Here is a 23195-nt window from a genome sequence, read left to right as displayed (position 1 = left end):
GCTCCAATATGGATGGCGGTGTGGCAGTAATAATCCCGGGTGAGTGAATGGCCACACAGGTAGCTATGTGCGCCATATGAATGCGGGAGTGTGTGTGGGAACACGTGTGTACATCGATTGTTAAAGCTGTGGGTATTTGTAGAGAGGTATTTGTGCTGCAGGGATATCCACATACCAGAGCACACAGGGGACACCGTTATGGGAAATGCTTAGATATATCCCAACTCCTCACGGAGCTGAGTCAACAAGGCTTGAAATCCAATCATCAAAGTCACACAGGGGACATCTATGCCAGTTGGCATGTATTTCCAAAAGGTAATAATCTGCATTCTAGGTTGGCGAGTCATATGAGGGTCTGACAAGCTTGCGAGTAGCCATCTAAGATACCCTGTTTGGATTCTTATGTAACTCTTTATGGGAGTAGAAAGCTTTGTCTTTCTCCCAAGGAGTGGCCGGTGGTTTCAAACTGCTGACTTTGCATTTAGCAAAGCTCAGAGCGAAACCATTACACCACTAGTGCTTCCGGTTCACTTGGCATCATGGTCATTTATACTGAAAATATTAAACACAGGTATCTGTGTAAAATAATATTCCAAATCCTACAGATGGCCAGAAGAACAAATAATCTGTCCTGGGAAAAATACAGCCTGAATGCTCCTCCAAAGTAGGGACGGCCTGACTTGGTCTCTCATACTTGGGATGTTATCAGGAGGGTGGAGCCCCAAAGAAAGGCATCAGGCTTGGGAGAAGGTCCGTGTCAAAGAATGCAGCCCTGGATGCGATGGATTGACAAAATGACCGCAGACAATAGAGCCAACACTGACGACTATGAGGAGGCCACAGGTCTAGGCAATGTTCCTTCCTGTTGTCCGTAAGGCCGTGATGAGTCAGATTCACCTGGACAGCACCTTTCTACTCACTGACTTTGCCTCCCCACTCCCGTCCGTGGTGGGAAACAAAGAATGATGCTTTCTGCTTGCAGACTTGCTCTTGATTTTTTCAAAAAGTGTTACGATACATTGTGTCTTCTATGCTCTAGATTCTTCCCTGCTATGAGACACAGACTCATCGTTATTCTTTATGATTGTGCAGTGTTCCATTCTGTGTTGTCTAAAGCTTGTGTATCCATTGACCCACTGATGGACACGCTGGTGGCGCTCCCCTTTGTGAATAATCCGTATGGGTGCCATGAGCATGGGTGTGCACCCGCCTCTTCGGGGCCCTGCCCTTGTTTGCCTAGACGATGGAACTAAGAGTGTGAAGGAGGACTCCTTTGGCACTTCTCTTCCTAACTTTTTGAGGAAGCACCAGACTATTTGCCATTTATGTTTACATTTTACAACCCCACCAGCGGTGCACCAAGAGTTCCAACCTCCCCCCCACCCAACATCACTAGTGTTTGTTTTCGGTTTTTTCAATCTGTGCCATTTTTGCTGGTGGCCGATGGCATTTCACTATAACTTTGATATGCATCTTGAGCACCTCTCTATGGGCTTATTGCTGCTGGCAGGTGCAGTCAATGCAATTCCGACTCAGAGGGACCCTAGGAACAGCAGAACTAGCTCAGTCCTGCACCGTCCTTAGCAGTGGTTTCCATGTTGGGGCCCGCCATCGTGGCCCTTGTGTCAATCCATCTTGTTGGGCATCATCAGCTTTTTCAACAGTCCTCTCTTTTACCAAGTGTGATGGCCTTCTCCAGGGACAGTTCCGTCCTGACCTCCTGTCCTACGTAACTGACATGAAGTCTTAGCATCCTTGTTTCTATGGGACATTCTGATGGTGCTTTTTCCAAGACAGATTTGCTTGCTCTTCTTTCAGCTCAGAACATATTCAACATCTTCCCCTAATATCCTAATTCAAAGGCACCCGTTCTTCTGTACATCCAATGTTCTTTGCCAATAACTTAATTCTAAGATATCAATTATTGTCTCAGGGTTCAGCTTTCACAAACACCTGAGGCAACTGAAATTACCAGGAGGTAGGTCAGGGGCAGTTTAGTCTTCCAAGTAATGTCTTTACTTTTTAACCCTTTAAAGAGATCTTTTGCAGCAGATCTGCACAGTGAAATGTGTAATAGGATTTTCTGATGACTGCTTCCATGGGTGTTGACTGTGGACCCAAGGTGAACGAGACCCTTGAGAACGTCCATCGATTCTCCATTTATCATGATGTCACCTGTGAGCTGCCCGAATCCCTTCATTGGTGAAGTGTCTGTTTATGTCCTTGGCCCACATTTCGATGGAATTGTTTAATTTGAGGTTGTTGAGTAGCTTTTTTTAAGAATCACGGGTTCAATTCCTAAGACTCCCACCCCTGTAAATACTAAGGTGGGGGGGTGGCGGCGGGGATGCGGGGGGCAAGGGGGGCACGCTGGAAGGAAAACTGTCCTCTTTACCTTTGCTTTTCTCGGCCAACAAAACAAAGTGATCAACATCAGCGGCAGCACTGCCGACACAGCATAAATGAGCCACAGCCACGGGTGCTCTTCCGCGGCGGTCATTAACTTTTTAATTACTCCAGGCTGCAGGCGAAATAGGCAGAGAAACAAAATTCAGATTCTACCACTCGGATTGGGCGACGCAGCCTAAAAAAGAGGAATTTTACCTTTGCGTTTCATGTTCCTGAATGACGAAAATGCGAACCTATGCTTTATTCCCACCGTCTACCTGGTCGAGCAGGAGCCTTGTACCTGTTAGCATGTGTGACCGGATAAGACTGTGCAGCAGAAGACAAGCTGCTCAGGAAAGAAGGACTGCTACCAGCAAGACCGACACTTCTCAGGGTTCCTAGTTCTCCGGAGAGAACATTCTGCCCACTCCCCCCCAAGTCCCCCCAACAGTTTTATTGACATATACTTCACTCAACTTACAGGTCGCTCGATTAGGGATAGAGCGGGTTGTCTGCACCAAATGCCTACCCTAAATGAACACCAGCTGGCGGCCACAGGAAAGGGCTTGGAAAGGAACCAGACACCCACATTAGACACTTAAGGGGAAATCTAAACGGGGCATGAGCAGACCCAGGCCACCCAGGTCAGGGTGAAAGCCAACTTGGGCACACCCACACGAGGCACCAGCAATGTTACATCACGCAGGCAATGGGCCTAAGCTCTGCCAATAAGGTCGGCCAGCCCCCCTCGCCACGCCCCAGCGATCGATAATGGGGACAGGAGGGGATAAATCGCAGACAGGGAAGCCACTCTCTCTTTTTGGGGAGCTCTCCTGCAGGTCTGGGGTGGGGTTTCCCCCATGGGATTTCCTGCTCTGGGCCCCGTGCTCCTGTTCTGGGGTTCTTTTCATGTGGGTTTCATGCCCCCCTGAAGTGGCATGTTGAGTCGGGAACTCTTGGGTACGCTGTCCAGCGACAGTGAGCACTGGCTGAGACTGCCGTACCCGAACCTTCCTTTCCCTCCGGAAAACCACTGGGACTTACAAAAGTGCTTCTGCGCACATTCATTCAGCGCTGAGCAGCAAGAGCCGAGGTCAACCACCCCAGAACACCTAACACGGGGCTTAAATGTATGAAAAGGGGCAGTGCCGCCATCATCGCGATCCATTTCAGAATGTTTTCCTCATTCTGACGCTCACTGTGATGAGATCGCGCCCCCTCCTCGGCCTCTGCTGCCAGACCACAGAGATTATGTGCTGTCTCTGTAGAGTTCCCGCTCCTGGATTTGATATGAAGGGCATCACAATAACAAAACCAAACTCAGAAATTCTTCCATCTAAAATAAAGTAGGAAATAATAAAAACTAGCATAAATTTCAAGGGGGTCCCAGGGGAAAACAAGTGATAAGGTGTTAAATTAGGACCCAAGTACATCAGTCCTGCTTCGCTCTCCGCTGTCCTGTTTGGTGGTGAGGAGAGAACAACGGACAGATGCTGCTCGCTCACTCGGCAGTTTTGATACAATGATCCCTCATAATTATTTTGTTCTATCATTTTAAAAACACAATCACACCTAATCTTCAGTAGAAACAGTTTCTCTAATTAAAATGAAATCTCAAACGCTCAGATGTTTTCATTTAAAGAGCTCCAAACAGAGACCCCCTTGGCCCTCCGCACGCCTTGTGCTGGCTTCCACTAGTGCCCAAAGACGGCACTAGTCATTCATTGCCAAGACACTTTCTCCAAGATGCATTGCGTTGAGATAGTCTAGCTTTACATTTGTTTAAATATAAGATTTGGAAAATGCAGCTGCAATTTGAGAATGCTGAATTTAATTTGTTCCCTATCCTCTTTGAAGTACAAAAAGTAGATTAAAAGGAATGAAGTATAATATTTTGGTCACTGGGACCACTTAGGTTTGACCTGGCAGGATGAGAAGGAGACGGAGCGACGTCAGTCACTTCGATGAACAGCAAATGAAGCTGCTGAGGTTGAGACAACAGATGAAATTCAAGCTATTATGATTTCAGGAATAAAACGAGGACTTAGAAAGGTATACGTAGTCCTTTATGCAGCGGGAAATGAAGTTGTTTCAAAATATAGCTGATAAAACAATATTCTACCTACAGAGGTACAGCCTAAGAAATTCCCTTGGCCCGTAGGAACTATCGCCTGTATATTTGCCTTAAAAACAGCCAGTCCTATCAGCAGGACCAGAGTGACATTACACGACACTGTGGCTGGGTCATACCTCATTAGCATTCGCGACCAGTGTTTTCATGCCCCAGCCATCGGCAGCCCAGCGGTCCGCTACTTCCTTCTCTGAACAGATGATGAAATTATCAAAGTAGATATCAGAGGTCATGGACCAAAGCTCTAAACCAAGGGCGCGGAAAGGTGTCAGAAGAAATGGATGATCATCCTCAAAATAATCTGGATTAGGAATTTTTCGAGGACTCCAGATTCCCTGTGTGGGGGAAAGCAATTCAAAAGTAATAGTAACTGCTGGAGAAAATTAGCAATACTAACAAATTGGGGGGAGGGAGGGAGAGAGAAAACAAACTGATATGCATTCATAACCATTCACTGAGAATAAACCCCGAATTCTTCCCACTCTCTATACAATATTCTAATTCTCTATGAATAAATCTGCCTTGAAATTGGAAAAAAGGTACAGTAATATGCACAGAAAAGAGTAACTGAATTTCACAGGTGATACCAGTTTAAATTAATCTGATGATTTAGTGAAGTTGTTCAAGTTTAAAGAAATAAAGCAAATTCACCACCAATGAGTTGCTTCTTACTCAGAGCAACCCTGTAGGACAGGGCAGCCCTACCCCCGTGGTTTCTAAGACTACCAGTAGACTGGAGTAGAAAACGTCTTCTTTTCCCCATGGCTGGTGGTTTCGAAGCGCTCACTTTGCAGTTAGGTGTCATTGATATTGCCTGAGTCAAAAAAGCATGGCCCATTATCAACTAATCAGAGCGACTCAACTGGAACGTTACACTGGTGTTTACATGATCAAACTGCCAATGAAATCAAAGGGCTTCAACTCACAGTGCCCTCAATGTAGCTTCTCTGTGCCACGTGTGTGTCGGGTGCTAGAGACACTGTGCTCAAGCCTGACATTGTCCCTTTGCTGTGGAGGTCAAAGGTTAATGAAGGAGAGCTGGGGCAAACCTACCAAATCATCCATACCAACTAACACCACTCACCTCACCAAAGAGAAGCGGTCCCGGTCTTTATATTCTCCCTGCCACTGAGTGGACGCCAACTCAAAGTGACCCTCTAGGACAGGGTAGAACTGCCCCCCATGGGTTTCTGGGACTGTAACTCTTTACAGGAGGAGAAAGCCCTGTCTTTCTCATTAGGGGTGAGTGGTGAAATGTTTGACCATATAGAGCAGGCTAATTTTTAAGTGCATCACTTTGCATGGCCTGTGAATGAAGTTATAAATATCAAAATGGCCCTTGGCAGAAAAAAAAAAGCTTCGTCATACCCACATTAAATAAAAAAGCTACCAAAACAAACATTTAAAGATATTTGTGATCAATACAACGAAGAAAGGTATTTTATGAAGTAATTAGAATATATAAATGTGTGTATGTAGAATATAAGGTTGGGAAGATCCACGAAGATTAAATGGATAAAATTATTAGATAACAAAAGGACCTATAAAATAAAAGCTAGGTAATCTCAAAAAGATGGCATGTATATACAAAAATATTTTAATAATAAACACATTAAGGGCCTTAATTACTAGTATGCCCGATGTGGGCCATCTTGATCAGAATTCATTACATTTACTTCTAAAATATAGCTTCCTTTGGAAGTAATCATTAATTAGTGATTAGGGAAGAAAATAATATGAAATGATTTCACTTTAAGTTTTTAAGTTTATTCCCCTGGAAAATTAACGAATGCTTTACTTTAAAATTTATTTTAAAATATATAGCTATAGAGATAGAGATATATAGGTATACACACATACACATGAGGGGGTGCCCCAAAAAACCGGCACTGTGATGGGCAGAGTAGAACTTTCGTAATATGTGTTTTTCCTGCTCGGCGGGCATTGAGCAACTCGCTCTGAGTTAGCGCAGCCAGTGCTGTCACCTGGGAAGGTTCTCTCTGGTCACAGTGAATTTTTTTGTAAAAGCATTTTCACTGGAATCCCATGTCTTTGCGATGGCCTATTTAAGAGAACAGTGTGCAGCTGTGAGATTTTGTTTCCTGCTCGGGAAAAATGCCGCAGAAACGGCTGTGATGCTGAACACGGCTTTCAAGGACAGCGCTCTGGGAAAAACAAGTGCACGAGTGGTTTTCTCATTTCACAAAAAGGGAAAAGTTGATGGATGACAAACCTCGTGCTGGACTTGCGTCAACTTCCCAAACAGATGAAAATGTTGACTCGTAGTACATTTGGAGTTCATTCCACCAGGTTAGACTGTGAATCAAGCTTTCTATTCATGGGTTCTGAAAAGATTGCGTAAGAGTGTGTGACCAAAAAGGCCTGATTTGTGGCAGACTGGGTACTGATTTTGTCAGCACAACAATGCAGCTGCTCATGCAGCCATCTCACTGTGCCAGTTTTTGGCAATCAACAGCATGCCTCTCTTGCCCCATGCACCTTAATCACCTGACCTCGCTCCATGTGACCTCTTTTTGTTTCCGTGAACAAAGAGGGCCATGAAAGGATAGTAACTGGACAATATAGAAGAGTTGAAGATAAAAAAAAATGAGGGAACTGCTGTCAGCCATCCAAACTGATGAGTTTGAAAAATGTTTCCAAGAATGGAATTGCAGATTTAACAAATATATTAAATGCAATGGAAAGAACTTTGAAGGTGATAAAGCTGTTTTGTAAAAAAAAAATAAATAAAAATTAAATACTTAGCTTTGAAAAAGATTCTGGTTTTTTTGGGGGGGTGTACCCCCTCATATGTGTGTGTGTGTGTGTGTATAAATACTTTCACAAAGCTACTGTGCACTACTGAAATCTCAAGCTCAAGTCCTAAAAAGATAGCATAACTGTATCAATAGTTAGATACATAAAACATAAAGTCACAAGTGGTCGCTACCTGATAATTGGGGTTATCAATCATTGGCGGTTTCCATATTCCTTTGAAATTAGGGTTGTCTATCATGGGTGGTTTCCACTCGCCACATCCAACCCGACAGGCAGGGTTAGGAATCTGGGGAGCTTCCCATTCTCCATCCATGTCTTCATTCCTTAGGAAATGAGAACAAATCAACACCGTGACCTTGAATCTCCGGTCAGACACACAAGGAAACCCCAGTCAGGAACATCTGAAACCAGCATTTAACGCTAAAGAATATTTACCAGTCGGCGGGTTTGTCAGCATTAGGATCTGGGACAAATTTGGGTTCATCATCAAGCCAGCCCTCGGGCTTAGCAACACTGGCATCTTCTATCTGGGAAGGCTCACTCTCATCCCTGTCAACACAGGATTGGATGTTAGCCAGTCATTATGTTCAAGAAAGTGGCATAAAAGTGGACTAATTTCTCTCACCACAAAGCAACGAGGTTATTAGACAATAATGAAAGACATAAAAATACCCCACTTTGAAAATTTTAAAAATATATGTATATGTGTGTGTATATATGAATGTATATGTGTGGGTATGTATGTATGTATACATATATCCATTGCCATTGGGTTGATTCCAACTCATGACCCTATAGAGGATTTTCTGAGGCTGTATATCTTTATGGGAATAGACAGCCACCTCTGTCTCCCACACAGCTGGGGGATTTGAGCAGCTGACCTTGCAGTTAGCAGTCTACTATTTTCCCAACAGCACCCCAAGACTCATATATACATATACACACATATACATACATATCACCACCTGAAAAAAATGACCATGGAGTTGATTCTAACTCCGGGTGACCCAGGTGTTACAGAGTAAGCCTGCTTCGTCGGGGTTGTGTTTGGGGCTGCAATACTTACAGAACAGAGGACGAGAAAAGGAAGTTATACCTGCACAGGCTGGCTTTTCAGATTTAAATACATGAATTGCTGGCAGGTTAAAAGTTTAAGTGAATGCACAATATTTACACGAACAGTTATTGTTGGGGATCCAGTAAAACTTTCAGCAACACTCATTTACAAAGGCACACCCATGCCTGGCAGACTAACACACGTCATGAAAATGCAAGGAGCCTTAAAATACTAACTCGCTGGCAGTCCTGGGCCAGCTTTCCCTGGGAACCCTCAATGCAACGACTACCAATTCCCTAACCTCAGGGTCATCGCCACCTGCTTCTTCTCACTCTGAGGCATTCAGTCAGTTACTGAAGTTTGCTACAGGTGAGTTTAAGGTCAAATGGAGCTCCCTTAGTGGGGCCCACGTCGAATCGCAGAAGCATTCTCTCTGAAAGCATGAACATTCCAGAAATCTACCATCATAACTTTTACTGAACCCTTTACTGCAGGTATTATCCAGAGCAATGAAAAAAAGGAAAGCGAATGTACAATGAATGATGGGGTAGCAAGGAAAAAAATGTATCATCCAGTAGCATGACTTCTACATAGGAAACATGACAAGAGAATTTAGCAAGCTAAATATTTATAAACTCTCTCCATAAAAACAACTCCTTCTGAGTCACGGTTGAAAGAGACTACCTACAAAAGCAAACCAAAAAAAAAAAAAAAGGTAAATAAATAAAGTAGCTACATCTATATCTAAATGTTCAGGTTATCTGTGGGGAAAATTGTGACATCTTTCTTACAGCAACACATTAAAGATAGCTTCAATAAATTTAGATATATAATTTTAAATAACATGATTCAGTATTTTTAAAAATATCACTTTTTCTCAAGGTGACCTATGGATTAAATTTCTATGGAAAATCTGAAAAGGCTAAGACGACACATGGCAAGCTATTAAGGTTTGTATGTGGATGGACAACGACTGTAACCATGCCTGGAAATGTTCTTAGGTATCGTTATAGTGAAAACTGTAGTTATTAAGGCAATACGGGACAGGTGCAGACATAGGCAAAGCGGCAGAGGATACAGAATAGGAAGCCCGGAAAAGGAACCCCAAATGTAAGTATACGTTGACATCACCCAAGACCTGTAGGTCACTGAGTTAAGAAGTGGCTGTTCCGTGAGCGGTGGGGGGCGGTCATTAGGAGCCGTCGAGTTGCTTCCCACTCACAGTGACCTTGTGGAGCCCAGAACAAAACACTGCCTGGTTCTGCACCGTCCTCGCAATTGTTCCTAGGCCTGAGCCCATTGTTGCACCACTGGCAGTCCATCTCGTGAAGGACCTTCCTCTTTGTTGCTGCCCCTCCACTTTACCAAGCATGTTATCCTTCTCCTATCTGGTCTCTCCTGGCAAAATATCCGAAGCAATAAGAGGAAGTCTTGTCATCCTGGTCTCCAAGGAACACTCTGCTGGACTTCTCCCAAGACAGGTTGGTTTGCTCTTTTAGCAGTGCATGGGACTCTCAGTATTCTTCACCAGCACCAGGATTCATATGCATCGCTTCCTCTACAGTTTTCTTTATTCACTGTCCACCTTTCACATGCATATGAGGTAAGGGAAAACACCCTGGCTTGGGTCAGGCATCCCTCAGTCCTCAAAGGAACATCCTTGCTTTTCAATACTCTAGAGAGGTTTTGTACAGCAAATTTACCCATTGTGACGCATCTTTTCATCTCGTGACTGCTGCTTCCATGAGCACTGACTGTGGATCCAAGGGAAATACGATCCTTGACAACTCCATCCTTTTCTCTATTTATCACCATGTCCAGTTGTGAGGGACTTGGTCTTCTTTACATGGAGTCGTAATCCCAGATCTTCATCACCAAGAGCTTCAAGTCCTCCTCACTTTCAGCAGACAAGGTGCAGTTATCTGCATATCACAGGTCATTAATAAGCCTTCCTGCAATCTTGATGCTGCATTCTTCACGTGATCCAGCTTCTCTGATGATGTGCTCAACAAAGAGTTTGAACCAGTATGGTGAAAGGACACATCCCTGACACATGCTTCTCCTGCTTCTTAACCCACCCAGAATCCCCTGTTCTATGTGCACCCTGGCCTCTTCATCCCTGTGCAAGCTCCTCAAGAGAACAATGAACGGCTCTGGCACACCGAAGCACCCTAAGTGAGAGTGGGACCAATTAATGTCTGAGTGGGGAAAAAAAAAAAAAGGCCTTCTTCAACCTCCGGCAATGATAGCTTCTAAGTAGGCCATAATTTGGAAGAAGAATAATAATATAGAGGTAAAACTTTATGAGCCCACGGCAGCAAAGACTGTATTAAACAAAACAAAGCATCCCAATCATGAAATATAAATGATTAGATTTTGCTAGGACCCTTTTTCTCATCACAATATATTTTGGTTGGAGATTTTTTAAATTGTAGGTGTGGGCATACTTTATAATTTTCAACTTTAAAATGATATAGCTCTAACTTTCTATCCAATCTCTTTGGCTTATGGGTTTTGAGAACACTGTTCCAGCTAATGACAGAAAGGTCAAATCAGCTAAATCTGTCTGCTTCTGAAGGTTTATTTTACATTCAATGATTTTCCGTATTAGCACATTGGCTTTTCCTCTTTGGCTGATTGTGGTAGTCCCTCTGGGTTTGCAATACGCCTCTTTACCTGATTTTAATCTATTCAAATCGCATGGGTCAAAATTGACTTGGTGGCAGTGGGTTTGAGTTTTTGGTTTGATATCCTATCTCATTTCAGATATAAAGTAGGTTTCAGAGGGAGTAGATATGTGAACTCAAGCTGGAGGCACTTGTAGGACAATGTAGAACATATCTTTTATGACACTGCATAGAAGGTATTTCTTAAATAAGTCATAAATGACCAAATAAAAAGAACGATTAATCTATTTGAAAGTAAAACTCACTGTTCCGTAAACAAATGCTATAGGATGATAAAAGGAAGGCATTAGGAGATAATGTGTAACGTAAATCAATTGCTAAAATTTCTGATGGGCCAGTTCCATTCAAGGTAGAGAAGTCCGCTTGCAGGGTCTGGCAATTGCTGGAGGAGGATGACGAACGGGAAATCTTGATAGAAATCGTGACACAGAAGAGTCAGAGGGTTTTTGAGGGAAAAATGTTTTAAGAAAGTTGAAAACTGCCAACTACACTGATAAGCAGGTCAAGAAGTTTGCTAAGACAGCGAGGATTTAGCCTAATTAAGGCCAAGTGCAATGATTTAAGCTCCTAACCAAAAGTGATGAGGTTCCAACTCACCAGCTGCACCTCAGAATAAAAGTGAGACTGTCTGCTCCCAGAAAGACATTCTGCTCTGTCCTGGTGGCTTGCTCTGAATCACAATGGACTCAATGACAGTGGGTTTGGTTTTGAGAAGAATGTTAACCAGGAGGGGGCACAAAAAGGACCCCAAACTACATTAAAAATGGAGCTGATCCCAAGGGCTTAAGTGAAGAGCAAATATTTTGAGAATGATGAGACCAACGAATGTACAGATGTGCTTGACACAAATGATGTACGTATGGATTGTGATAAGAGTTTTATAAGTCCCCCCGAAAATGCACACATACTGAGAAGGATCAGAGCAGGAATTAAAATTAAAGTGTTTATGATTTAGACTCATGGAAATTTTTCTCATAGCACCAACAGCATAGAACAGATATATATTGAAAAAGACAACACATTTAAAACATGAATTAAAACAGGTAGCAGGTGGACACTGGGCCTCCTCGCGTGCATTCCCTCAATACAAGAGCACCTTTTTCAGCTAAATGGTCATTTCATGATACCCACCTTCCCAACATGATCGCTGAAGACAGACGTGTGCATAAGCAAACGTGGTGAAGAAAGCTGATGGTGCCCGGTTATCAAAAGATATCGAGTCTGGGGTCTTAAAGGCTTGAGGGCAAACAAGCAGCCATCTAGCTCAGAAGCAACAAAGCCCACAGAGAAGAAGCACACAAACCTAAGTGAACACGAGGTGTTGAAGGGGTCAGGTAGCAGAAACCACGGAACAAAAACAATCACTGTGTGATCACCTTCCCCACATAAATGCTGAAGACGAATGTGTGCATAATTAAGTGTGGTAAAGAAGGCTGATGGTGCCCGGCTATCGAGAGATATAGCATCTGAGGTCTTAAAGGCTTAAAAGTAAACAAGCAGCCATCTAGCCCAGAAGCAACAAAGCCCACATGGAAACAGCACACCAACATGTGTGATCAAGAGGGGCCGAGGGGACCAGGTTTCAAGCACCAAAGCGGGGGGTGGGGGTGGGGCAGAAATCATATCATTGTGAATGAGGGGAGTGCATGGTGGGGACCCAATGCCCATCTGTAGACAACTGGACATCCCTTGCAGAGGGGTGGTGAGGAGGAGATGAGTCACTCAGGGTTCAGTGTAGCAACAATGAAACTCACAGCCTTCCTCTAGTTCCTGAACGCTTCCTCCCCCAACTATCATGATCCCAATTCTACCTTGCAGACCTGGTGAGATCAGAGGATGCACAGTGGTACAGATGGGATCTTGAAACACAGGGAATCTAGGACAGATGAACCCCTCAGGACCAACAGTGAGAGTGGTGATACCGGGAGGGAAGCTGGGGGTAGAAAGGTGGAACCGATCACGGGGATCTACATATAACCTCCTCTCTGGGGGATGGGCAATGGAAAAGTGGGTGAAGGGAGATGCCGGGCAGTGTAAGATAAGATAAAATAATAATTTATAAATGATTAAGGGTTCATGAGGGAGGGGAGGGAAGGGGAGGAAGTAAAATGAGGAGCTGATTCCAGGAACCCAAGAGGAAGGGGAAATTTGAGAATGATGAGGGCAATGAAGTGTGCTTTACACAATTGATGTACGTATGGATTGTGATAAGAGTTGTATGAGCCCCAATAAAATGATTTTAAAAAAATCCCCCCAAAGCAAAAAATAAAGAAAAATAAAGAACCAGAGGAAAGCTGTATGTTTCATCGGTGGTACACTGCACCCTGACTGGCCCGTCTTCTCCCCTATGGCCCTTCTGTATGGGGATGTCCAAATGCTTACAGATGGGCTTTGGGTCTCCACTCCACACACCCCCCCCCCGCCCACTCATTCACATTATGATTTTTTTGCTCTGGGTCTTTGATGTCTGATACCAAATCTCATCGACACCTGATGATCACACAGACTGGTGTGCTTCTTCAATGTGGGCTTTGTTGTTTCTCCGCTAGATGGCCATTTGTTTATCTTCACACCTTTAAGACCCTATCTTTTGATAGCCAGCTCCATCAGCTTTCTTTACCACATTTGCTTATGCACCTGCTTTGTCAAAACAAAGTGTTATAGACAGAATGCAGATTAAGTTAAGTAGTGCTAAGGAGTGGAGCTGGAAATGACTGCATAAAGGCATGAGGAAACTTTTGGGGTGATAAAAGTATTCTAAAATTGATTTTTAATGATGGTTACATTACTATAAGTTTGCCAGAATTTACTGAATTATACATTTACAGTGGTTGCATTTTATTTTTATAAGCTCTTTAAAAATCAGTAACTTTCATAAGCATAAATAGTAATCAGAATAATTAATAGTGATGAAAATCCCATTTACAATAGTGGCAAAGGAGAAATATTTAGGAAGAAATTTAACAAGAAATATATATATGTAAAATTCTAAACCCTCCTGAAAGACCCAGTAAAAATATCAGTGTTCTTGGGGGGAGCGGGGAGGAAGGAGGAAAATAAGAAAAATGAGGAGCTGATTGCAGGAGCCCAAGCGGAAAGCAAGTGTTTTGAGAATGATGAGGGCAACGGATGTATAAGTGTGCTTTACACAATTGACATATGTATGGATTGTGATAAGAGTTGTATGAGCCCCTAATAAAATGATAAAAAAGGTAGGAAAATACAAAATCCATTTTACCTATGTACTTCACCCAAAATAGTCGAGAAGTAGTTTTAATCTTTAAAACAGTAAGTCCCATTGATTGTCAACTCCACTGGCGTGTTGTGTCTCACGACAAATTTTGTTTTAATCTAGATCTTCTGGCTTACCAGTCATCCGGTTTGACGGCAGAAAGGTCGGGGATTTTTGCTTTTTCGTCCCACTCATCGGGTTTTTTGTCATTGGGATCTTCAATCTCTTTGGGAGGATTGATTGCAGGGACCACATCTTCCAGAAGGCTTCCTTTGTTGACAACGACTTGATCAATTAATATTTCAAATGTGTTGTCTGGATTCATCACTGCAGATTGATTCGAATATATTATACATCTCGAGAGATATTTTAAAGATAATGTAAGAATTAACACAAACCTAAACATCATGAGTGAGACCTTTCCCTCAACCAGAGTACAAATGATATATATTTGTATATTTAATCATGTATTACTTATTATGTAAATATAGAAATGTATAGTTTAATATCATAAAACAATATAATATGTAAAAGATTATTTGTATTTAAGGTAGCAAGTATATTTTCAAGTATATGTCTATTATCTATGTACTTAAATTATTAAATATTGTTACATAACTATACCTAAATTATTAAATGCAATGCTCTCTAAAATCAAAGGTCTCATTTTAAAGTACATTCTTATACAATGAAATGTTACACTACTTTTTAAAATAAAAAATACTCCACAGCTAGCGGGCTCAGTTTGTGATGCCCATCACCTATTCCAGCTTCACTCTTTGATAGTTATAGAATCCAATCCAATCTTCTTCAGCATCTTTAAGTAACTTTCTGATACACCTACCTCATACACATCACCCTCAAGGACATTTATTTCCTACAAACAATGACATTCTCCTACATCTCACCAATCCAGCCAACATTAGGACATTGACATTGATTCATGACTACTATCTAGTCCGCAGAATATAATCGTGTTTTGCCAACTATTTAAATACTGTCCTTCAAAACAAGAGAGTCCGTTGAAAACCAGCGCGGCATTTAGTTGTCATGTCTCTTTTCCTCCTTTCCACAGTCCTCTTTTACATCTTATGTAATTTCTTGGAGCATAATTTATAAATGTGGCCATTGCACTGATGTAGGAGTCTACTTTTCATAAACTCCCCTGACAATGAGTGATGGAGTGGCTGCCTAGAAAACTTCCGGAATCAGGTCATTAGAATTAAAGAATCAACCACTTTTACATGGTCGTCTACAATGTCTAAGGAGAGATGTAAGAATCCAAGTGAACGTGTCAGCACGCTTGTTTCCAGGTACGCGTTGCCCCTCCAAGGGTCGCAGGAGCTCTGGGGGCAGAGCGGGCTGCTAACCGCACCGCCAACAGTTTAAAAGCAGTTTGCTCACCGTGGAGAAAGACGAGGCATCTGACTGTTGGACAGATGGAATCAATTCCATTGACTCCTGGACAGATGGAATCAACTCCATTGACTCCTGGGCAGATGGAATCAATTCCATTGACTCCTGGACAGATGGAATCAACTTGATGGCAGTGAGTTTGGTGTACATTTTTTTTGTGCTTTTTCTTGAAAGTCCCTAAGTAAGGAATCTCATAAAGGGCTCACTTACATTTTGCAATGACACAAAGACCTTTCCTTACTCTAGAAACAGAGGAGGTGCCTGGTTAAGATCCAGCTCTTGGAGGAGATTGGAGGAGGGAAAAGAGAGCTGTTTAACATTTCAATAAGCCAAGAAAGTAAGAGCTGTTGACAAATGTCACCATCATTTGACTTAAGCTACCACTTTAAAAACAAACTAACATTTAACCCACCCCCCCTCAAACTTCTTAGAGTTTGGATGAAGCGTTATAGTAAAAAATCTGTTTTCCATTCAACAGCTTGTACGTGTTTTGTTTCATGACCTTGGTTGCAAGCCCCTCAGCATAACAATGCTCATTCCCACTTGCTCCCTGGGTTCCCAGTTTCCCTCAACAATCCATCATCCTTTCTTCCTGTCTGTACCTTCTGAGCTTTGTTTTGGTGAGAATGATGCCCTGTTCCTCCCTGGTATTATTTCCTGTCAAGGTTTGTCTATTGGTTGGATGGAAGTTGGTCCTAGGATCAAGTCCAGGTGAGTTGAACTGAAAGTTCTATTGCGAAGTGTCTAGGGCCTATCATTTTGGGGGGTTCTGTGAGTCTCTATATTTTTAATGCTTTTGAGAATTTTGTTCTGCAGTTTCCCCCTCTCTAGCCAGTACTTTTCATTGTGATCCTGATGAGAGCGGTCGGCAGTGAGCTACCACATTTTGAAGCATTAGCTCTGAAGTAACATACATAAGCTTCAGAGATTTCAGTCACAGCATCAAATTGTATCAAATTTGTATGTACAATTCCTTACTTATCAAGTACCTTGTTACCCAACACTTCCCATTTATAACAACGGTGAAAAGTCTACCGGACTATTTTGCACATTATTGGCGTTAAGGAATTCTGCGGTGTAAGGAGAGGGAATTCAGGCTCGGATGATTGAGATGATGTGTCAACTTGGCTGGGGTGATTCTCAGTGGTCTGCCCTAACACAGCGATGTGCTCTGGCAGTTTTGTGACGATGTAGTGAACTGATGTCTGAACTGATGTGGTCATCTCCCTCCATTATCATAGTGCACCAAAATTTGCATAGCAATAGGGTCTTTGGAATGTAACCATGCTGTTCAGTGAGGAGTGTATGTATACAATGTAGACACCAACACAAAGAATACAAATGCAGGTCAATGTTTTCTACCTTCTCTTTCGTTCCAGCAGCCCCTCTGGTGCAGTGGTTATCTGTTGGGTTGCGATCTGCAAGGTCAGCCCTTTGAAAACACTAGCCTCTCCGTGGAAGAAAGAAAGGGCTTTCAATCACCATAAACAGGTACAGCCTCAGAAATGTGCAGAGGTAGCTCTTCCTTGTCCTATAAGGTCGCTCTGAGTCAGCATGGACTCGGTGGTCGTGAGTTTGGTGTCTTTGGTCTGAGTCTCTAATATTTGTTCTATTACAAACTTGCACTACCACAGCCAAGGAAAAATAGCCAAGACTGAAGCAGAGTTACGATGAGATCTTTAGTGCAAAAATATTACTGGATATTTCCTCATTTAAAAACAGCTTCAGTCTCTCAAATTATTTTGGAAAGCCCTTTCTGAATAAACTCTCCAACTGGAATTTATTTTAAGTACAGTGAAAACAATTAAGCTGATTACGAATAGGTACATGTGAAGAACGACAACAACAAGAAAAATCCCCAAAGGGCTTTATCTAGAAAATGCTGTGAAATACTTTAGGTGAATTTAACAAGAGAAAGCATTAGATTATAGTTATTCTGTAAAGGTGATAAACGAAATATGGAATGGTATAAAAATATGATAGGCACTCAACAATCCCAGCACAATGACTAGCTTCTGTGTATAGTAGAAATACAGATGTCGGAGGGTCAGACTTCAGCGTCCATTCCAGCGCAGCCTTGTACTGGAGAGACTCCCACTTGCCCTCAGGGATGGCTCTCAGGATGGATTAGGTCATTTTCCCTCTCTCACTGCCATCGAGTGGGGCTGCCTCACAGCATCGTCCCTGTGGGTTTCTGGAACTATAACTGTTTACAGGAGTAGAAAGCCCCATATTTCTCCCTTGGAGGGCCTGGTGGTTTCAAACTGCCAACCACATAAATGACAGCCCGAACTCACAACCACTACGCCACCAGGGCTCCCAGTCTTTGTTTATTTGCATAATTTCCCCATTAGCCCTCATATGGAATCTACTGGAATCTTGTTTTCCATCTCTATTTTCCTTGTTGCTGGGCGAGTCCTTAACTACCATTTTAACTCTAATGGATGGGAGGCTCTCTTACTATCACATGTAGGTGGCTTCAAATGCTCAGTGCATGTTCACACCCAGACCATTCCCGTCTTCTGAATCTCTTCCTTTGCCCACGGTCCCTTAAAGGGGTTGCGGTTTCAAAGAACACAGAACCCTTGTGGCCTTGGATGCCGGCTACTCAATGGCTTTTAACCAGGTGCTCACAAAGTCCAATGAAATTGAATACACTTCTCCTGTGCTTCTGATAGTTTCACATTAGTTCGACTTTTTACTTTATGTTCTCCAAAATGTCCACGGCTATGTTCCAATTATTTTAGAAATAAAGGATTTGGCCATAATTGCTGACATTAAAAATAAGGTAGATTGGACATTGCATAAGCAGACAAAAATAATGTTTCTGCAACTGCAGCCTTTAGAAAGAAAAAGTTACCGACTTGAAAAGACAATGGGCAGGATCAGTTGAAAAGGTCCCGTGGTTACACTTTGGGCCGCCTCCTGAAAGGCCAACAGTTCAAAACCACCGGCTGCTCTTGTGAGGACAGACGGGGCTTTCTACTCCTGGAAAGAGTCCCAGTCTCAGAAACTCACAGGGCTCGTTCCTGCAGGGTCGCTACGAGTTGCCGTCGACTTGATCTTTTTCGGTTCTGACATGCTCTGATCTTGGGATTACAACTCAGTGTAAGGAAAACGAAAATCCTCACCACTGGACCCATCAGTAACATCATGGTAAGTGGAGAAAAGTTTGACGACATTCAGGATCTTGTCTTGCTTGGATCCCTAATCAATGCTCATGGAAGAGGCCGTCAAGAGAGCAAAAGCCGCATTGCATTAGTTAAGTCTGCTGCACATGACCTCTTGAGAATCCTGAGGGGCAAGGATGCTACTGTGAGGATGAACATGCGCCTGGCCCTATCCTCAACTGCCGCCTACGCATGTGAAAGCCGGGCACTGGGGAAGGAAACCCTAAGAAGCATGGATGCATTCGAATGGTGGAGCTGGAGAAGAAGATGGAACGTCCCAGGGACTGCGAGCAGGGCAAATTGATGTGTCGTGGAACAAACCCCGCCAGAGTGCTCCTTAGAGGCAAGGACGGCAAAACTTTGTCTTCCATACTTTGGACAGAGTGTATTTGAGAATGGGAGAAACAACCTGACGTCCTACCTGGGTGTCCGTGAAAGCGCCCAGGTATATGGAAGTGCATTAGTATATGGGTTCCTCGGTCCTTTGCCTTTCAAAATGGAAACGGGGCCCCCACCAGAGCAGGGGGCGACCTCGCCAGCACTGATCAGGACTGCCTGCAGAAGAACGCCTCCCCCTTTTAGGCTGGCCTCAGGGCCTTCACCTGACTCCTTCCCCTCTAGACACTGCCACTCCCTGCTTCCGCAGATCACAGATTCCTGGGCTCTCCCTGCCTCTCGAATCTGGGAGCAGTACTGCGTTGGAGCTTCAGCTGGACACTTTATCATTCATACTCCTCTCACTCACTTGGCAGTTTACATTCAACTCCCTGCTGTGCTTGCGCCTGTACGGCGTATTTAACCTCTGTGACGGTGGTTCTCATTCACGTTTGTCGCTCCCAAACAGTTGCCATAAATATATCCATTATCAGCAAATACTTTTGAATCAATTAAAAGCACATACCAAGGGTATAAAGATGAGTCTTCCTGTCTGTAAAGTACTTTTTAAGGTCTACATCTGGAGGTTTAGCATGCTTCTCTTCAAAAACTCCCGTTTTAGGATGTTTATGTCTGAAGATAAAATGAAGTTTATAATCTTCTCCACATTTATCTGGCCCAAACATGATGGTATAGGAAGTCTTATCATAAAAGTTTTCCTTCATGAGAGAGATGAGAGTGGAAATTAGTTAAGAATTACAAAGTAGTCAATGAATTCTCTATCCTATCTAGTTGCTTAGAGCTTACAAAACTATATTCCTGGCTAATTCACCCAAGGGTTTATCTGACATAAGCAACAAGAGTGGACATGGGCAATGACAGACACGTTTCCCCACGTTTTGTCTGGAAAAGCCGTGACGTGTCTGAACAGGACCCACTGACAGCTATTTCTGGCTCACGCTCACCCACGCAACGTAAAGATAAACTGTACAAACTTAAACTGGAAGAGCAAAGACCTCCGGGGAGTTTCCAGTATGTAAGTAGAGAGGGCAAACATTTTCAGTTTTATAACTGATTCTTTGTAAATATATTTATGTATAATTACTAGCAATCTGGTTTGTCTCTCTAGAGAACCCTGTCCACACAGCTTTTAAGAAGCTTTTCTTAATTATTAAAATATCATACCAGGTTCACATCATCAGAGTCGACGAGGAGTTTAATGTATGCACCTCCACAATCAATACCATCTTGAAAATTCACTTCATATCTAAATGCAGGGGAGAAAAATCATAGCGCCGACACATAAATTACGAACTGTCCTTTAAAATCCAACGTATTCGTCTCAATCCATTTGAATATATTTGTTTTGCATAATCAACTCATATAAAGCACACCTGTAACTTCAAGGCAATGATCATTGGTGCTTTTCTAATACTGAAATACAATGGGTACCACTGAAATATTAAAAAATAGAATGCTTGCAATCAATGATAAAAATGTCAACCAATTTATCAAAACAACTTCTCCCACCAGAACTGGCTCCTGTGATTAAAACAGCAAGAGAGAGGGAATTTGGAATTCAGGTAGAGAAGGCGCTGTCTGTGACGCTCCTTAGAGACTGAAAAAAGTGAGGCAGCCCACAAGGACTGGAACGACAGCAACGGACGTCCAAGGACCAGGTCACTCTCGGTTTGCTTTCAGGTTCAATGACTCCCAGGATATGTTAGCTAAGTTCTATGTCCAATGAAATAGTGACCGCAGAGGTCTCTCAGAATCTCAACCAGTCACCTGAGGTGTTTCAAACACCTGACCAGCCAGGAGGAAGGGGAATTACGGTGTAACAGAGTAAAGAGCAAAACAAGTGTTTTCTCTGTACAAGTTTCTTTTTTTAAAAAAAGTCTTGTTTCAGCCACGAGGCATATAGACTCAGTGAATAGGATTCAGAAAAAATTCTAGGTAAGTTGATGTGAATTATTTACACCAAAAATCCAGTGGCTGGGGTGGGGGTGGGGGGAGTGGGGAAAGAAGAGTGAGAGAAACAGGTAAGCACCACAGGGTGGCCGTGTGTTTACATGAGTGAGAGTCCTGGAAGCAGAGAAGCAGTAGCACCCAGTGACCGCTTTAGAAGAGAACTGGGTTGTCAAATATTTCTGGAGACGTTAGCGAGAAGGGAATAAAACAAACAGACAAAACATTGGATACAGGATTCTAACAGTTTGAACCCAAAGAATGTATATATTTTAATTTAAAGATAGAGGAAATACAATGAAGGCTAAAGCTAACTGGGTTGTAGGATTATGAGTGATTTATTTCTCCTTTCTCTTACTTGTCAAGTTATGTTCGTGCCTCCAAGCATTGACTTTGCAGTGAGAAAGCTACTTACTATAGGGTTTGAGTTCCCAAGTCGTCTCTTACAGTGAGGTTCTCAAATTAATCTCTTATAGCAATGGTGCACATTCCCATTTGCTCGTCTCTCACACAGGGACACTGGCTATGCCTCTGGAGCCCTGCTGGCACAGGGGGTTATGTGTTGGGCTGTTAACCACAAGGTCGGCCCTTGGAAACCACCAGCTGCTCCCCAGGAGAGAGACGGGCCTTTCGACTCCCATTAAGAGCTAGTAGTTCTAGCCCCCCCTACAGGCCCACTCTGGAATCGACTAGACGGCAGTGAGTGAGCTGTTCTGTGGAAGGCAGGTTCACGGCAGCAGGAGCCCAGAAAGGCAATTCTACTCTGCGTTGCCCTCAATCGGAATCGACTCAGCAGTGAACTTGGGTGGTTTTATTTTTTTAATCCCTTAAAGGATTGTTATAAAGATGAAAGGATGTTATGTGCAAAGATGAGCAAGCAAATGCGCAAAAATGTGAGCCTCTGCTATGACCAGGATGAAATGGTGTCAAACTTTTAAATAAAGTACAGTTTGTTTGCCTCCAAGCCCTGCCGATAATTCTACTTTCAGCAATAGGTGACAAAGTCATTTTCCCCGTGAACTTAAGTCTTTCAAGACGATATTCAGAAGCAATGGCATATAATGTGTCTTAAAAGGAAAGGCCGTACTTAGAAGAATGAAGCAAACATAGCTTTATTACAGGTGATCTAAGGACAGCGGGCTTTCTGAGAAGGTAGGAGCCAGAAAGAACAATTTTGTCAATTGTCGTTATAAATGGCAACTGTTTTCTTTCTACTTCTATGCCTATTCTCAATTATTTTGAATATTTCTTATACCCCTCACCCCAAATTTCAGTTTTGACGTCCTTCCCTTACACCCAGCGTCAATGATTCATCATGAGTTAGAGAATTAGGGAAATGCACGTGAGGTAACTGACTCTGAGCACGCTGCAAGACACGGGGAAACGAAACATGTATGAAAGCATATGTTGGCAAAGAATTTCTTCAAAGTATTATTTCCCAACTGTCCCCTGAAATAGTGACTGTGACTGAGAAGAAACCGATTCCATGGTTTAGCCTGTTTGGAAACAGCACTAATGTTACAACAGATGTCTATAGGTGAAACTTCTCAAAGCCTGTAAAGGACGTCTTTTCTCTAAGGTTAAAAGGCTCTTACTATCTAAAGCTTGTATGACCATGCAAACCCATTGACAACCTGAGGATACAGCTTTAAAGTAAGGCTATATTATAAGCTCATAACAATCACTACCTTTAACGTAAAACCCCTTCTTAGCGAGTCCATTTCCTTTCATCAATATGCACTCTGCTCTGCGGCTGCTTCTTGAGAACATGGCAAACCGCTGTTCAGTTCATCTTCACTCTTCTGTTCTCATTTCACAAGCCCTGCACGAATGCTTCTCTTACCCCCTTTCGTCCTATTTTACTACATCTGCCTCTAATCTCACAACCTATTCATTTGATCACCTGCATAAACAAGCAAACAACTCCCTGCCGGGACTCCCTACCATCAAGTTGATTCTGTCTTCCACCGTCCCTGTCTCCCTGTAGGGCAGG

The 23195-nt window shown here is 42.9% G+C and overlaps 1 protein-coding gene across 1 annotated transcript in view; it reads right to left on the bottom strand.

Annotated features, from left to right (window-relative positions):
* CLGN (calmegin) overlaps positions 1-23195 on the bottom strand; it is a 36002-nt gene that overhangs the window by 3736 nt on the left and 9071 nt on the right. Inside the window, exons 5-11 of the mRNA XM_075544811.1 lie at positions 20420-20501; positions 19761-19953; positions 14411-14600; positions 7733-7846; positions 7470-7620; positions 4639-4854; positions 2396-2521 (exon numbers count right to left, since the gene is read on the bottom strand). Coding sequence (XP_075400926.1) covers positions 2396-2521; positions 4639-4854; positions 7470-7620; positions 7733-7846; positions 14411-14600; positions 19761-19953; positions 20420-20501 — 1072 coding nt within the window. The remainder of the gene's footprint in view (positions 1-2395; positions 2522-4638; positions 4855-7469; positions 7621-7732; positions 7847-14410; positions 14601-19760; positions 19954-20419; positions 20502-23195) is intronic.

The sequence above is a fragment of the Tenrec ecaudatus genome, chromosome 3 (genome assembly GCF_050624435.1).
Source record: "Tenrec ecaudatus isolate mTenEca1 chromosome 3, mTenEca1.hap1, whole genome shotgun sequence".
Taxonomy (NCBI): Eukaryota; Metazoa; Chordata; class Mammalia; order Afrosoricida; family Tenrecidae; genus Tenrec; species Tenrec ecaudatus.
The sequence above is the reverse complement of the archived record's forward strand: the minus strand, read 5'-3'. Positions and strand labels throughout refer to the sequence as shown.